This window comes from Scyliorhinus torazame, chromosome 12, assembly GCF_047496885.1.
Source record: "Scyliorhinus torazame isolate Kashiwa2021f chromosome 12, sScyTor2.1, whole genome shotgun sequence".
NCBI lineage: Eukaryota > Metazoa > Chordata > Chondrichthyes > Carcharhiniformes > Scyliorhinidae > Scyliorhinus > Scyliorhinus torazame.
The window spans coordinates 135,118,350-135,135,937 of record NC_092718.1 but is presented as its reverse complement, the minus strand read 5'-3'; the positions used below and the strand labels follow the sequence as shown (position 1 = coordinate 135,135,937).

Sequence of the window (17,588 nt, the reverse complement as noted above, 5' to 3'; positions counted from 1 at the left end):
AACACGCACACAAATGTACACACACAAACTTACACACACACACTCATCTCGAACAAACTCATACACACACACAAACTCATTCAAATACAAACACACACATAACTGACACAGAAACTCTCACACACACAGACACCAGCTCATACACACAATCTTAAACAAATTCACACAAACTGACACACACACAAACTTACATACACACAAACTCTCACGCACACACAAACACTCGCACACACAAACAAACTTACACTCTAAAACTCACACTCATACAAACACAGGCACACAGAAATTCACACACACACTCAACTAACGAACTCACACACAAACACAAACTTATGCACACTCAACTCTAATGAACTCACTGACGCACAAACACACACATACAAACTTACACACACAGACTCACACACAAACTCACACTATCACAAACTCACACTATCACAAATGCACACACACTCTCACACACAAAATCTCACTCACAAACTCTCACACACACAAACTCTCACACACAAACTCTCACAAACAAACTCACACTCTAAAACTCATACTCATACAAACACACACACAAATGTACACACACAAACTTACACACACACACTCAACTCTAACAAACTCACACGCACGCAAACTCTCACCCACAAACTCTCACACACACAAACAACCTCACACTCTAAAACTCACACTCATACAAACACTCGCACACAAACACACACACACACTCAACTCAAACAAACACACACAAACTCACACACACGTAACTCTAACACACTCACACACAAACTCACAGACACACAAACTCTCGCGCAAACACAAACTCTCGCACACACACTCTCGCACACACAAACTCTTGCACACACATACTCTTGCACACACAATCTCTCGCACACACAATCTCTCGCACACACAAACTCGCACAGACAAACTCTCGCACACACAAATCCTCACACACAAAATCACACTCTAAAACTGAAACTCATACAAACAAGCACACACACAAATTCACACACACACACTCATCTCTAACAAACACACAGAAACTCATACACAAACACTCACTCACAAACTCACACGCACACACAACGCACTCTAACAAATTCACATAAATTCACCCACACACAACCTCACACACACACAAGCTCATACACACAAGCATCGGATTGGGTTCGACAAGGACTTTCCTACCCTGAGGAACTTTACGAAGAACTGGCCTTCTGGGTTGTAAGTGATCAAACACAGACTCACACTCAAGAAATTCACACAAACTCACACTATCACAAACGCACACACACACACACACACACACACACAAAATCTCACACACACAAACTCTCACACACACAAACTCTCACACACACAACCTCTCACACACAAACAAACTCACACACAAACTCACTCAAATACAAACACACACAGAACTGACACTCAGAAACTCACACACACACAGACACAAGCTCATACACACAATCTGAAAGAAATTCACACAAAAACTCACATACACACTCAAACTCACATACACACAAACTCTCGCACACACTCAAACTCACACACACACTCACATTCTAATACTGACGCTCATACAAACACGCACACAAATTCACATACACACTCAACTAACAAACTCAAACATAAACTCATACACACTCAACTCTAATGAACTCACACTCACGCATAAACTCACACACACATAAACTTACACACAGACTCACACTCTGTCAAACTCACACACAAACACACACACTCAACTCTAACAAACTCACTCACAATCTCACACACTCACACAAACTCACACGCACACACAACGCACTCTAACAAATTCACATAAATTCACCCACACACAACCTCACACACACACAACCTCACACACACACAAGCTCATACACACAAGCATCGGATTGGGTTCGACAAGGACTTTCCTACCCTGAGGAACTTTACGAAGAACTGGCCTTCTGGGTTGTATGTGATCAAACACAGACTCACACTCAACAAATTCACACAAACTCATACACAAACTAACACAGATACACAAACTCACACACAAACACACTATCACAAACTCACACTATCATAAACGCACACACACACACTCTCACACACACAAAATCTTACACACACAAACTCTCACACACACAAACGCTCACACACACAACCTCTCACACACAAACAAACTCACACTCTAAAACTCATACTCATACAAACATACGCACACAAATGCACACACACAGACTTACACACATACACTCATCTCTAACAAACTCACACACAAACTCATACACACCCACAAACTCACTCAAATACAAACACACACAGAACTGACACTCAGAAACTCATACACACAGGCACAAGCTCATACACACAATCTTAAACAAATTCACACAAACTGACACACACAAACTGACACACACTCAAACTCACATACACACAAACTCTCGTACACACACAAACACTCGCACACACACAAACTCTCGCACACACTCAAACTCACACAAACTCACATTCTCATACTGACGCTCATACAAACACACGCACACAAATTCACATACACACTCAACTAACAAACTCACACACAAACACAAACCCATACACACTCAACGCTAATGAACTCACACTCGTGCACAAACTCACACACATAAACTTACACACAGACTCACACTCTGTCAAACTCACACACAAACACACACACTCAACTCTAACAAACTCACACACAACCTCACACAAACTCTCACGCACACAAACTCTCACTCACAACTCTCTCACACACACAAACTCACACTCTAAAACTCACACTCATACAAACACTCGCACACAAACGCACAAACACAGACTCAACTCTAACAAACACACACAAACACACACACTTAACTCTAACAAACTCACACACAAACACAAACTCACATACACACACAAACTCTCACGCTCACACAAATTCCAGCACACACACAAACTCGCGCAAACACAAACTCTCGCACACACAAACTCTCGCACACACATACTCTCGCACACACAAACTCCCGCACACACTATCTCTCACACACACAATCTCTCGCACACATAAACCCTTGCACACACAAACTTACACACAGACAAACTCACACTCTAAAACTGACACTCATACAAACACGCACACAAACGCACACACACACTCAACTAACAAACTCACACAAACTCATACACACACACAAACTCACTTACAAGCTCACACAAACTCACACACACAACGCACTCTAACAAACTCACATAAACTCACCCACACACAACCTCCCACACACACAGACACATACACAAGCTCATACACACAAGCATCGGATTGGGTTCGACAAGGACTTTCCTACCCTGAGGAACTTTACGAAGAACTGGCCTTCTGGGTTGTATGTGATCAAACACAAACTCACACTCAACAAATTCACATAAACCCAGACACAAACTCTCACACACACACAAACTCACACACAAACTCACACTCTCACAAAGTCGCACTCTCACAAACTCACACACACACAAACTCACACTCCAACAAACACACACACAAACTGACACAAACTCACAGCCATACAAACACACTCACACTCTAACACACACAAACTCACACTCACACGCAAACTGACACACACAAACTCACACTCATACAAACACACACACACAAACTCACACACATACAAACACACACACACACAAACTCACACTCTCACAAACTCACACTCTCAAACTCACACTCTCACAAAGTCACGCTCTCACAAACTCACACTCTCACAAAGTCACACTCTCACAAAGTCACACACATAAACTCACACACACAAACTCACACACAAACTGACACAAACTCACAGACATACAAACACACTCACACTCTAACACACACAAACTCACACTCACACGCAAACTGACACACACAAACTCACACTCATACAAACACACACACACAAACTCACACACACTTACACTCTAGCAAACTCACACAAACAAACTTACACACACAAGCTCATACACACAATCGTAAACTCTAACAAATTCACACAAACTCACCAACACACACACACAAGCATTGGATTGGGTTCGACAAGGACTTTCCTACACTGAGGAACTTTACGAAGAACTGGCCTTCTGGGTTGTATGTGATCAAGGTGCTTTTGCATGATGCAATCTTGTCCCTGAACCTGGATTGGATTTGTTTTATTGTCACGTGTACCAAGGTACAGTGTTGTTCCACACATGAAAAAAAACATAAGACACACAAACTCACACGCTAACAAATTCACACAAACACAAGCTCACACTCTAACAAACTGGGGCTCCTCACAGACCGCGTGCTTCAGTTGGAGCAGCAGTTGGATGCACTTAGGAGCATGCAGGTGGTGGAAAGCGTCATAGATCGCAGTTATATAAATGTGGTCACACCCAAGGTGCAGGCAGAGAAATGGGTGACCACCAGAAAGGGCAGGCAGTCAGTGCAGGAATCCCCTGTGGTTGTCCCCCTCTCGAACAGATATACCCCTTTGGATACTGTCGGGGGGGATAGCCTATCAGGGGAAAACAGCAGCAGCCAGAGCAGTGGCACCACGGCTGGCTCTGATGTTCAGAAGGGAGGGTCAAAGCGCAGAAGAGCAATAGTAATAAGGGACTCTATAGTCAGGGGCACAGATAGGCGCTTCTGTGGACGTGAAAGAGACTCCAGGATGGTATGTTGCCTCCCTGGTGCCAGGGTCCAGGATGTCTCAGAACAGGGAGCGGGCAACTTGAAGGGGAAGGGCAAACAGGCAGAGGTCGTTGTACATATTGGTACTAAAGACATAGGCAGGAAGGGGCATGAGGTCCTGCAGCAGGAGTTCAGGGAGCTAGGCAGAAAGTTAAAAGACAGGACCTCTAGGGATGTAATATCGGGATTACTCCCTGTGCCACGTGCCAGTGAGGCTAGAAATAGGAAGATAGAGCAGCCAAACACGTGGCTAAACAGCTGGTGTAGGAGGGAGGGTTTCCGTTATCTGGACCACTGGGAGCTCTTCCGGGGCAGGTGTGACCTGCATAAGAAGGACGGGTTGCATCTAAACTGGAGACGCATAAACATCCTGGCCGCGAGGTTTGCTAGTGTCACACGGGAGGGTTTAAACTAGTATGGCAGGGGGGTGGGTACCGGAGCAATAGGTCAGAAGGTGAAAGCATTGAGGGAGAACGAGGGAATCGGGACAGTATGGCTCTGAGGAAGAGCAGACAGGGAGATGTTGCTGAAATCAGCGGGTCTGGTGGCCTGAAGTGCATATGTTTTAATGCAAGAAGTATTACGGGTAAGGCAGACGAACTTAGAGCTTGGATTAGTACTTGGAACTATGATGTTGTTGCCATTACAGAGACCTGGTTGAGGGAAGGACAGGATTGACAGCTAAACGTTCCAGGATTTAGATGTTTCAGGCGGGATAGAGGGGGATGTAAAAGGGGAGGCCGAGTTGCACTACTGGTTAGGGAGAATATCACAGCTGTACTGCGGGAGGACTCCTCAGAGGGCAGTGAGGCTATATGGGTAGAGATCAGGAATAAGAAGGGTGCAGTCACAATGTTGGGGGTTTACTACAGGCCTCCCAACAGCCAGCGGGAGATAGAGGAGCAGATAGGTAGACAGATTTTGGACACTAGTAAAAACAACAAGGTTGTTGTTATGGGAGACTTCAACTTCCCCAATATTGACTGGGACTCATTTAGTGCTAGGGGCTTAGACGGGGCAGAGTTTGTAAGGAGCATCCAGGAGGGCTTCTTAAAACAATATGTAGATAGTCCAACTAGGGAAGGGGCTGTACTGGACCTGGTATTGGGGAATGAGCCCGGCCAGGTGGTAGAAGTTTCAGCAGGGGAGCATTTCGGGATCAGTGACCACAATTCAGTAAGTTTTAAAGTGCTGGTGGACAAGGATAAGAGTGGTCCTAGGATGAATGTGCTAAATTGGGGGAAGGCTAATTATAACAATATTAGGCGGGAACTGAAGAACCTAAATTGGGGGCGGATGTTTGAGGGTAAATCAACATCTGACATGTGGGAGGCTTTCAAATGTCAGTTGAAAGGAAATCAGGACCGGCATATTCCTGTGCGGAAGAAGGATAAATACGGCAAATTTTGGGCACCTTGGATAACGAGAGACATTGTAGGCCTCATCAAAAAGAAAAAGGAGGCATTTGTCAGGGCTAAAAGGCTGGGAACAGACAAAGCCTGTGTGGAATATAAGGAAAGTAGGAAGGAACTTAAGCAAGGAGTCAGGAGAGCTAGAAGGGATCACAAAAAGTCATTGGCAAATAGGGTTAAGGAAAATCCCAAGGCTTTTTACACGTACATAAAAAGCAAGAGAGTAGCCAAGGAAAGGGTTGGCCCACTGAAGGATAGGCAAGGGAATCTATGTGTGGAGCCAGAGGAAATGGGCGAGGTACTAAATGAATACTTTGCAGCAGTATTCACCAAAGAGAAGGAATTGGTGGATGTTGAGTCTGGAGAAGGGGGTGTAGATAGCCTGGGTCACATTGAGATCCAAAAAGACATGGTGTTGGGCACCTTGAAAAATATTAAGGTAGATAAGTCCCCAGGGCCTGATGGGATTCTACCCCAGAATACTGTAGGAGGCTAGAGAGGAACTTGCTGAGGCCTTGACAGAAATCTTTGGATCCTCACTGTCTTCACGTGATGTCCCGGAGGTCTGGAGAATAGCCAATGTTGTTCCTTTCTTTAAGAAGGGTGGCAAGGATAATCCAGGGAACTACAGGCCGGTGAGCCTTACACAGTGGTAGGGAAATTACTGGAGAGAATTCTTCGAGACACGATCTACTCCCATTTGGAAGCAAATGGACGTATTAGCGAGAGGCAGCATGGTTTTGTGAAGGGGAGGTCGTGTCTCACTAACTTGATAGAGTTTTTCGAAGAGGTCACAAAGATGATTGATGCAGGTAGGGCAGTGGATGTTGTCTAGATGAACTTCAGTAAGGCCTTTGACAAGGTCCCTCATGGTAGACTGGTACAAAAGGTGAAGTCACATGGGATCAGGGGTGAGCTGGCCAGATTGATTCAGAACTGGCTAGGTCATAGAAGGCAGAGAGTAGCAATGGAAGGGTGTTTTTCTAATTGGAGGGCTGTGACTAGTGGTGTTCCGCAGGGATCAGTGCTGGGACCTTTGCTGTTCGTAGTATATATAAATGATTTGGAGGAAAATGTAACTGGTCTGATTAGTAAGTTTGCAGACGACACAAAGGTTGGTGGAATTGCGGATAGCGATGAGGACTATCAGAGGATACAGCAGGATTTAGATTGTTTGGAGACTTGGGCGGAGAGATGGCAGATGGAGTTTAATCCGGACAAATGTGAGGTAATGCATTTTGGAAGGTCTAATGCAGGTAGGGAATATACAGTGAATGGTAGAACCCTCAAGAGTATTGAAAGTCAGAGAGATCTAGGTGTACAGGTCCACAGGTCACTGAAAGGGGCAACACAGATGGGGAAGGTAGTCAAGAAGGCATACGGCATGCTTGCTTTCATTGGCTGGGGCATTGAGTATAAGAATTGGCAAGTCATGTTGCAGCTGTATAGAACCTTAGTTAGGCCACACTTGGAGTATAGTGTTCAATTCTGGTCGCCACACTACCAGAAGGATGTGGAAGCTTTAGAGAGGGTGCAGAAGAGATTTACCAGGATGTTGCCTGGTATGGAGAGCATTAGCTATGAGGAGCGGTTGAATAAACTCGGTTTGTTCTCACTGGAGGTTGAGGGGTGAGCTGATAGAGGTTTACAAAATTATGAGGGGCAGAGACAGAGTGGATAGTCAGAGGCTTTTTCCCAGGGTAGAGGGGTCAATTACTAGGGGGCATAGGTTTAAGGTGCGAGGGGCAAGGTTTAGAGGAGATGTACGAGGCAAGTTTTTTCGCACAGAGAGTAGTGGGTGCCTGGAACTCGCTGCCGGAGGAGGTGGTGGAAGCAGGGACGATAGTGACAATTAAGGGGCATCTTGACAAATACATGAATAGGATGGGAATTGAGGGATACAGGCCCAGGAAGTGTAGAAGATTTTAGTTTAGACGGGCAGCATGGTCGGCGCAGGCTTGGAGGGCCGAAGGGCATGTTCCTGTGCTGTACTTTTCTTTGTTCTTTGTTCTCACACAGAAATTCACACATACACACACAAACTGACACTCACGCACACAAACTCACACACACACAAACTCATACACACATACACGCACACAAAAACTCACACATACACACACAAACTCATACACACATACTCTCATGCACACAAACTCACGCACACACAGCTTGTGGTCCGTGATGATCCTGAAACCTTGACTATCCACATACTGGATGAATTTTTTAACGGCAAAGACAACTGCCTGACCCTCTTTCTGAATTTGTGCATAATTGAGCTCGGCCATTGTCTGGGAGGCGAAAATGATCGGTGTCTCTCTCTGCCACCTTCCAGCGATGTGATAAACTATAAATGAAATGAACATCGCTTATTGTCACAAGTAGGCTTCAAATGAAGTTGCTGTGAAAAGCCTCTAGTCGCCACATTCCGGCACCTGTTCGGGGAGGCTGGTACGGGAATTGAACAGTGCTGCTGGACTGCCTTGGTCTGCTTTCAAAGCCAGCTCGTTAGCCCTGTGCTAAACCAGCCCCTATGTGGCACCAGTGCCACATGGTGGTGCGTCACATCACACGTGACAATTACTCAATCGGCAGGATCATAATGTGTTGACAAGCCGGAGAAAATCAGTTGTTTTTTACCTGTGTGAATGCCTCTTTCTGTTGCTTTCTCCACGTCTATTCATGGTGCTTTTTAGGAGGCGGTGTAGAGAGGCTAATACTGTCGCGAGGCCAGGATGAACTTTCCATAATAGTTCACCAATACCAGGAAGACCGCAGCTCTGTGGTGTTTTCAGGGGTTGGAATCTGTTGAATAGCCCATATGTACACCTCCATGACTGGGTGTAACCCCTCACGTGGCACTTGGTAGGCCAGGTACACCACTTTCCTTATGTGGAAAACGCCCATCTCTGAGAAACGATGTCGCACCCTGTCCAAATTACTGAAATGTTCTGTTAGGTTTCCCCTGTGACCAACAGGTCATCCAGATACACCACCATCCGCGCAAACCTTGCAGTATATTTCCCATCACTCTCTGGAATATGGCACAGGCCGACGACACCTCCAAGGGCAGCCTGGTGTTTTCTCACTGGCCTCTTTGGCTTTCTATAGTCACATATTGACGTGAGGCAGAGTTCAATTCTAACTGCAAATACACATGGTTCGTGTCGAGCTTAGTAAATGAGTGTCCACCGGCCAGTTTTGCATATCGATACTCGATGCGGGGCATCAGGTAACAATCCAATCGGGAGGCCATGTTGACCATTAACTTACACTCCCCACGCAATTGGACCGTCTTCCATACTCCAGGTTTGAACACCAGGGCCACCAGCGTGGCCCAATCTGCAAAGCACACTGGCCTGGTGATCCCATGTCCTTCCAGCCAGCTACATTCAGCCTCAACTTTCGCTAACAAGGTGTAAGGAACTGGGTGAGCTCTGAAATATCTTTGGTTGTGCATCCGAGCCGATCTGAATTTTTCTGATGGCCCCTTTTTATCTTCCCCAGTCCGGGTTGGAAAACCTCAGGATATTTTCCTAGTAAAGGTCCCCAGATCACATTTGGAAAATTTGCTGCCAGTCCAGTTGTCGGCATGTTAGCCAATGGCGGCCAAGCAGGCTGGGGCCGTGTCCCTTGACTGTGATGAACGGGAGACGCACCGACTGTTGTCCGTAAACCACCAGGGTCATACTGCTTCCTGCAATGGCTAATGGTTCGCCGGTATACGTCGCTAATCCTGCCTCTGTGTCCCGCATGCACCCTCACTTTATCCTGTCCAAAATCTGCTTTCCAACAATGGAAACCGCAGCTCCCTTGTCTAGCTCCATATCTAATGGATGCCCATTTACCTGAACAGTTACCTTAATGAGGGCCACTCGAGTTACTATAATGTGATTCAGCTGCATACACGCCTCCTCTGGCTGGTCCAGGTGGAAAGTGCGATTCCGCAGTTGCCACCTGCCTTGACTGGGGTATCTGGATCTCTGGCTGACCGATGCTCCCTTTGAGCCCTTTGTCCACATAAAATTTGTACGGCTCGCTGAAGGTTTAGGGACGTTTCGGCCAGCAACTTCCTTTAATTAGCTGGGTTATTTACGCTGGAGACCAAATGGTCATGCTGCATTCCTGAAAGGGAAGTTCCAGACTCACAAAATTTGTTTTCTAGCCTCGTTAATAACTCGATGACGGACACTCCAGTGGTCATCTCTGCCATATTGATACGGTATTCTGCACAATTGCAGACAGTTTAGGGTTGAAGTGTTCAAAGGTTACCAATTGTTCAAAGGTTTTAGTGTCCGGAGGTGTAAGGCTTTTAATCACTCAATAAGTATGTGCTCCATAGGCAGTCAGCAATATTACTGTCTGTCGATAATCATCTTTGATATTATTCGCCCGGAAAAAGTATCACCTGCATTCTGCGTACTGTGCCCAATCCCTGAGGCTTGCATTGAACATGTCCAGTCTTCCAAACTGAGACACCTTCGTTACCAACCGTGGTTCGGCAGAGTAAAGGAGGTGGGTCACCCAGCCATGTAGCAGCATTGACAGTAATCCAGTTTTATCATCATGCCAGTTTTATAGGCCACAAATCAGTCTGAATCGAGTTAGTAAAAAGAAAGTTGGTCGATTGGAATGTACTTGTATTTACAAAAAACATCCCAACTGGGCCTGCTCAGTCGCTTCCAAACTTGGTCAACTTTATATAGAATTCAATCATGAATGTCCTTGGGCTCCCCGCCCCCTTAACACAGGGAGCTCGCATTTCTGAAATTCATGGGAGAATGTTTGCTCCAATCCCGTAGGTCACGTGTGGGTTATAACACACACACAAGCTCTCACACACAAACTCAAACTCGCACACACACAAACTCACACACACACACAAACTCACACACACATACAAACTCAAACTCGCACACACAAACTCAAACTTGCACACACACAAGCACACACACACACAAACTCACACACACACAAACACACACAAACTCAAACTCACACACACAAACTCACACACACACAAACAAACACACACACACACAAACTCACACACACACACAAACTCACACACACATACAAACTCAAACTCGCACACACAAACTCAAACTTGCACACACACAAGCACACACACACACAAACTCACACACACACAAACACACACAAACTCAAACTCACACACACAAACTCACACACACACAAACAAACACACACACACACAAACTCACACACACACAAACACACACAAACTCAAACTCGCACACACACAAACTCACACACACACAAACTCACACACACATACAAACTCAAACTCGCACACACAAACTCAAACTTGCACACACACAAACACACACAAACACACACACACACAAACTCACACACACAAACTCACACACACACACAAACTCACACACACATACAAACTCAAACTCGCACACACAAACTCAAACTTGCACACACACAAACACACACACACACAAACACACACACACACAAACTCACACACACACACACACACAAACTCAAACTTGCACACACACAAACACACACACACACAAACACACACACACACAAACTCACACACACACACACACACACAAACTCAAACTCGCACAAACACACACACACAAACACACACACACACACAAACTCACACACACATACAAACTCAAACTCGCACACACAAACTCAAACTTTCACACACACACTCACAAACTCAACCAACTCTCAAACAGTTATCACACTCTGAGATTGAGGACAGTTGGATGGACTCACTGAATAGTGACTTTGCAGTTCGCTGGATGTGACTAACAGGTTTTTCTTTGTGTGTAGGACCTCCAGCAGTTACTGCAGCTTCAGCAGTTGGTACTGGTACCTGGGCATCACCTTGCTGCCAATCTCCAAGGCCCGGCACAGTTCCTCATGCCACAGCAAGGACAGCAAGGTAGGGTAGTGCAATCACTCCAAAAGCAGGGATCAACATATCTGAGCGGAGCAGACATGAAACCCACCACCACACCCCTGATACACACCACTGGGACTGTTCCTTCATCGGAGCTGGATCTAACCTCGTGCTGCATCTGTCCTGAGAGTGTTTGGGGACAGTGTAGATGGAACATTACTCTGTATCTAAGCCCGTGCTGTCCCTGTCCTGGGAGTATTTGGGCCAGTGTAGAGGGAGATTTACTCTGTATCTAATCCCATGCTGTACCTGTCCTGGGAGTGTTTATGCGGACAGTGTAGAGGGAGCTTTGCTCTGTCAAGGGAGTTTTAAATGGCATCTAATCCCATGCTGTACCACTTACTGGGGAGGCCCCTGAATACGGGCTGGCATTTGGACATGGGGTCGCTCCCGTTAATTGGATGGAAATAGGGCTTTAAGTGGTGATAATTGATTTCTCGCCATGCTACAGCGAGATCCCGATTTCGCCGAGGGGAGCGGGCCGGTTGCATCGCAAACAGTTTGGCTCTTGACGTGGTCATCGTTTTAGGTCACTCCCCCTATTCACCGGCCACATTTCGCTCTAGCAAGCATGCAACGAGAACTGATAATCGGGCCCTCTTGGATCGAACCTTGTGCTGTACCTGTCCTGGGAGTGTTTGATGGGAACAGTGTAGAGGGAGTTTCACTCTGTATCTAACCCCGTGCTGCACCTGTCCTGGGAGTGTATAAGGGGGACAGTGTAGAGGGAGATTTACTCTGTATCTAACCCCGTGCTGTACCTGTCCTGGGAGTGTTTGATGGGGACAGTGTAGAGGGAGCTTTACTCTGTATCTAACCCCGTGCTGTACCTGTCCTGGGAGTGTTTGATGGGGACAGTGTAGAGGGAGCTTTACTCTGTATCTAACCCCGTGCTGCACCTGTCCTGGTTGTGTTTGATGGGAACAGTGTAGAGGGAGCTTTACTCTGTATCTAACCCCGTGCTGTACCTGTCCTGGGAATGTTTGATGGGGACAGTGTAGATGGAGCTTTACTCTGTATCTAACCCCGTGCTGTACCTGTCCTGGGAGTGTTTGATGGGGACAGTGTAGAGGGAGCTTTACTCTGTATCTAACCCCGTGCTGCACCTGTCCTGGTTGTGTTTGATGGGAACAGTGTAGAGGGAGTTTTACTCTGTATCTAACCCTGTGCTGGACCTGTCCTGGGGGCATTCGATGGGGACAGTGTGGAGGGAGCTTTACTCTGTATCTAACCCTGTGCTGTTCCAGCCCTAGGAGTGTTTCATGGGGACGCTGGTCTGATTAGCAAGTTTGCGGATGATACTAAATTGCAGGAGTTGCGGATCGTGATGAAGATTGTTAGAGAATACACCAGATAAAGTTAGGCTGCAAAATTGGGCAGAGAAACGGCAGATGGAAATTTCCCAGACAAATGCGAGGTGATGCATTTTGGTAAACCCAATTCAGGTGGGATCTATAAAATAAATGACGGAACCATCAGGAGCATAGAGACACAGAGAGATCTGGGTGTGCAGGTCCACAGATCCTTTAAAGTGACAGCACAGGTGGAAATGGTGGTAAAGAAAGCATATGGCATGCTTGCCTTCATAGGATGGGTATCGAGTTTAAAAGGTCGTAAATTATGTTAATTATATAGAGCGTTGGTTCGGCCACATTTGGAATACTGTGTCCAATTCTGGGCACACATTACCAGAAGGACGTGGAGGCTTTGGAGAGAATACAGAAAAGGTTTACCAGGATGTTGCCTGGTATGGAGAGTATTAGCTAAGAGGAGAGATTGAATAAACTGGGATTATTCTCCCTCGAGAGACGGAGGCTGAGGGGCGACCTGATAGAAGTTTATAAAATTATGAGGGGTATAGATAGGGTGAACAGTTGGAGGTTTTTTCTAGGTCGGAAATTACAATTACAAGGGGGCACAAGTCCAAAGTGAGGGGGGGGGGATTTACTGTGATTGTAACTCTGTGCTGGCTGTACCTATCCTGGGAAAGTTTCATTGGGACAGTGTAAAGGGAGCTTTCTCTGTATCTAACCCTGTGCTGGACCTGTCCTGGGAGTGTTTGATGGGGCCAGTGTAAAGGGAGCTTTCTCTGTATCTAACCCTGTGCTGGACCTGTCCTGGGAATGTTTGATGGGGACAGTGTCGAGGGAGATTTACTCTGTATCTAACCCCGTGCTGTACCTGTCCTGGGAATGTTTGATGGGGACAGTGTAGAGGGAGCTTTACTCTGTATCTAACCCCGTGCTGTCCCTGTCCTGGGAGTGTTTGATGGGGACAGTGTAGAGGGAGTTTCACTCTGTATCTAACCCCGTGCTGTACCTGTCGTGGGAGTGTTTGATGGGACAGTGTCGAGAGAGACTTATTCTGTATCACTTTGTCATTGCCCTCATATTACCAGACTGATCAACTGTTCTGCCGTACATTTCAGGCCTGCTATCGACACCAAATCTTCTACAGCTACCTCAGCAAAGCCAAGGGGGACTCCTGCAGGCACAACCCCGCCTTGGGCTCGCTGCACAGGTGAGCCTTTTCACTGTGGTCACTCAATGTAATGGACAAGCAGCAAATCTTCAATTGTAGCTTCAGTAGACTGTATGCACACTCAAGACCTGTGGTAGACTGTACACGCACTCAGTACCAATGTTAGGCTGTTCAGACACTTAGTGCCAGTGTTAGACTGTACATACTCTTAGCACCGGTATTAAACTGTACACACAGTCAGTATCTTTTTTAAACTGTACAGACACTCATAACCTGTGTTAGACTGTACACACACTCAGTGCCTGTGTCAGACTGTACAAATGCTCGATGTCAGTGTTCGCCTGTACACCCACTCAAGACCTGTGTTGAACTGTGCACACCTTCAGAACCTGTGTTAGACTCTATTCACCCACAGTGCCGGTATTCGACTGTCCACACACTCAGTCCCTGTGTTAAACTGTGTGTGGATGAATGCGTGGGTGTGAATGAATGCAAGTGTGAGAGTCTGTGTATGTGCATGTGTGAGAGTGTGTGTCTGTGCATGTGTGAGAGTGCATGTCTGTGCATTTGACTGTGTGTGGGTGAATGCATGTGTGTGTGAGTGAATGCATGAGTGTGAATGCATGTGTATGCATGCAGGCATGAGTGTGTACGAGTGTGTGTGAGAATGTGACTGAGTGTGTGCATGTGTCCGAGAGTGTATGAGTGTGTGCACGTGTGTGTGAATGCATGAGTGTAAATGCGTGTGTGTGTGTGAATGTGCATGTAGTGTGTGTGAGTGTGAATGAGTGTGCATGCATGTGTGTGTGAGTGCGTGTCAGTGTGTATGTGCGTGCATCCCTGAGTGTATGCGTGCGTGTTGAAGTAAAAAACTCACCACTATTCTTAGAATTCCCCCTCTACCAAAAAGGTTCAGTAAGACATTCTAAATGGTGAACAGGGATTCTCACTCCCTGACTCCTATGCAGACTTAGGTGGGTGCTATTCGGGTCAATCTATATTGTCAAGTTATCCCCCGGTATAATCCACATCTTCATAGAAGAATTTTTTCTACTTGCCACTTGGTAGCATCAATCCTGGGTCCCGCGTTGCTAAGTAAGTAAAGTAGACTTTGTAATAACCACTGTTTCAGGTTAAAACTTTTAAGTTATTTTATTATAATATTTTTTCTTTTAAAAGATGCAATCACTGTTTTTACAGAAAAGTAAAAAGATCTTGCTTCTGTATTCTCCTGGTTGGTTGAAAAGACCTTCAGGTCTACCTTGACAATCTCTCTTCTTTAGCTTTTGGTCTTCCTCAGATGGATTTCCTGTTCTGCTCGGTTTCTGTGCTCTATCTTTCCCAAGACGGAGGGCAGCTATGAGAGCTGACTCTCTCTTCTTTAGCTTTTGGTCTTCCTCAGATGGATTTGTTGTTCTGCTCTGTTGCTATGTTCTATTCTTCCGATGACCGAGCTATGAGAGCTGACTCTGCTGGCTGTCCCCCTTTTTAGGGTTTATATTCCCCTTCTAGCAGTTATTGAGTTTGTATGACATTATCATAAAGTAACTTTATTTTACTCTTGATTGTACAATCTGAATTATTTCTAACACGACTATGTATTCATATTGAGCATGACTTCAGCTCATCGAACTCAGATTACATTGTTCCCTTGTGATGTTCAAAAGTGCTTTGATTCCAGGGGGGTGTTACATCTGGTTCCTGTCACTTCTAAAGTTGCTTTATTACCAAATAGTGTCCCCAGCTCAGAACTCTGACTCCGATTTGGGGCTAACGTGTGTTCCCGTTGTCACGTTGTCTCCAGCTTCCCATTTTCACCTGGTGTCAGCAGAATTTTACACCTAAACATTTGTCACCCAATTCAACTGAAAATCCTAGCAATTCTTTTTTAGCTGCTTACTAAAATAATTAACTTCAAAGAAGGTGTGAAATATTGCTTTTTTCCATATAACAAAAAATTCAATCTGCTGTGACTTAAAAGACATACATCAGTTTTACAGCTTGAATAGTCACAAACTGTTTTCTTAACACCTGTTTGACAAAGGCTATCTGCATTTCTAAACCTTCTTTTGCAGCTGCTGTTAACCCTTCGTGGGATTTTTCCCTACATTCTCTCATGTAGCCTTAGGTCAAGTATTGCCAGACTTCCATGTTTCAAATGACATATTTTCCCATTTTTACTTTTACAGTGTCAGTCAGTGTGTGTGTGAATGCATGTTTGAATGTGGATGCGTATGTGTGTGAATGCATGAGTATGAATGCATGTGTGTGACTCTATCCGTGAATGTGTGTAAGTGCATGTGCGTGAATGTGTGTGCGCATGTATGTACGTGCATGAGTGTGTGTGGGGGTTAATGTATGAGTGTGAATGAGGGTGCATGAGTGTGAATGTGTATGTGAATGCATGTATGTGAATACGTATGCGTGAGTGTGTGTGAATGCATGAGCAATCGGTTAAAGGGGGAGGGGTTTGCCTCTTTGCCTGCGCGTTGGGGGAGGGTATGTTTGCTTTTTGGGATTGTTGTTACTGTGTTGAGTGCTTGTTTTATTGCTAGGTATGATAGAATCTGGCAATCGGCAGGATTTTTGACGCCAGAGGGTGGGAGATGCTGAGCTAGCTGGATAGCTGGTTCACGGGAGCAAAGTGGGGGGAGAGCTGAGGAAAGACAAAATGGGGGGGGGGAGGGGGGTACTGCTGATGGGTAAGGGACAGTTAGGAGACTGGAGATAGAGATAAGATGGCAGTCGCCGCCGAGGGGTGGATCAAGCAAGGTGCGGAACACGGGCTAGGAGCTGGCCTAGGAAAGGTCATGGTCATCATCTAGCGTCAGGGCCATATACAAAGAACAAAGAAAAGTACAGCACAGGAACAGGCCCTTCGTCCCTCCAAGCCTGTGTAGACCATGCTGCCCGTCGAAACTAAAATCTCCTACACTTCCTGGGTCCATAGCCCTCTATTCCCATACTATTCATGTATTTGTCAAGATGCCCCTTAAATGTCACCATCGTCCCTGCTTCCACCACCTCCTCCGGCAGCGAGTTCCAGGCA

General features: G+C 45.9%; 1 protein-coding gene across 1 annotated transcript in view; it reads left to right on the top strand.

Moving 5' to 3' along the window:
• Positions 1-17,588, top strand: part of pou2f2b (POU class 2 homeobox 2b) — a 1,400,389-nt gene that overhangs the window by 1,025,946 nt on the left and 356,855 nt on the right. The window contains exons 7-8 of the mRNA XM_072470112.1: positions 11,929-12,040; positions 14,487-14,578. Of these exons, the coding sequence (XP_072326213.1) occupies positions 11,929-12,040; positions 14,487-14,578 (204 nt within the window). The remainder of the gene's footprint in view (positions 1-11,928; positions 12,041-14,486; positions 14,579-17,588) is intronic.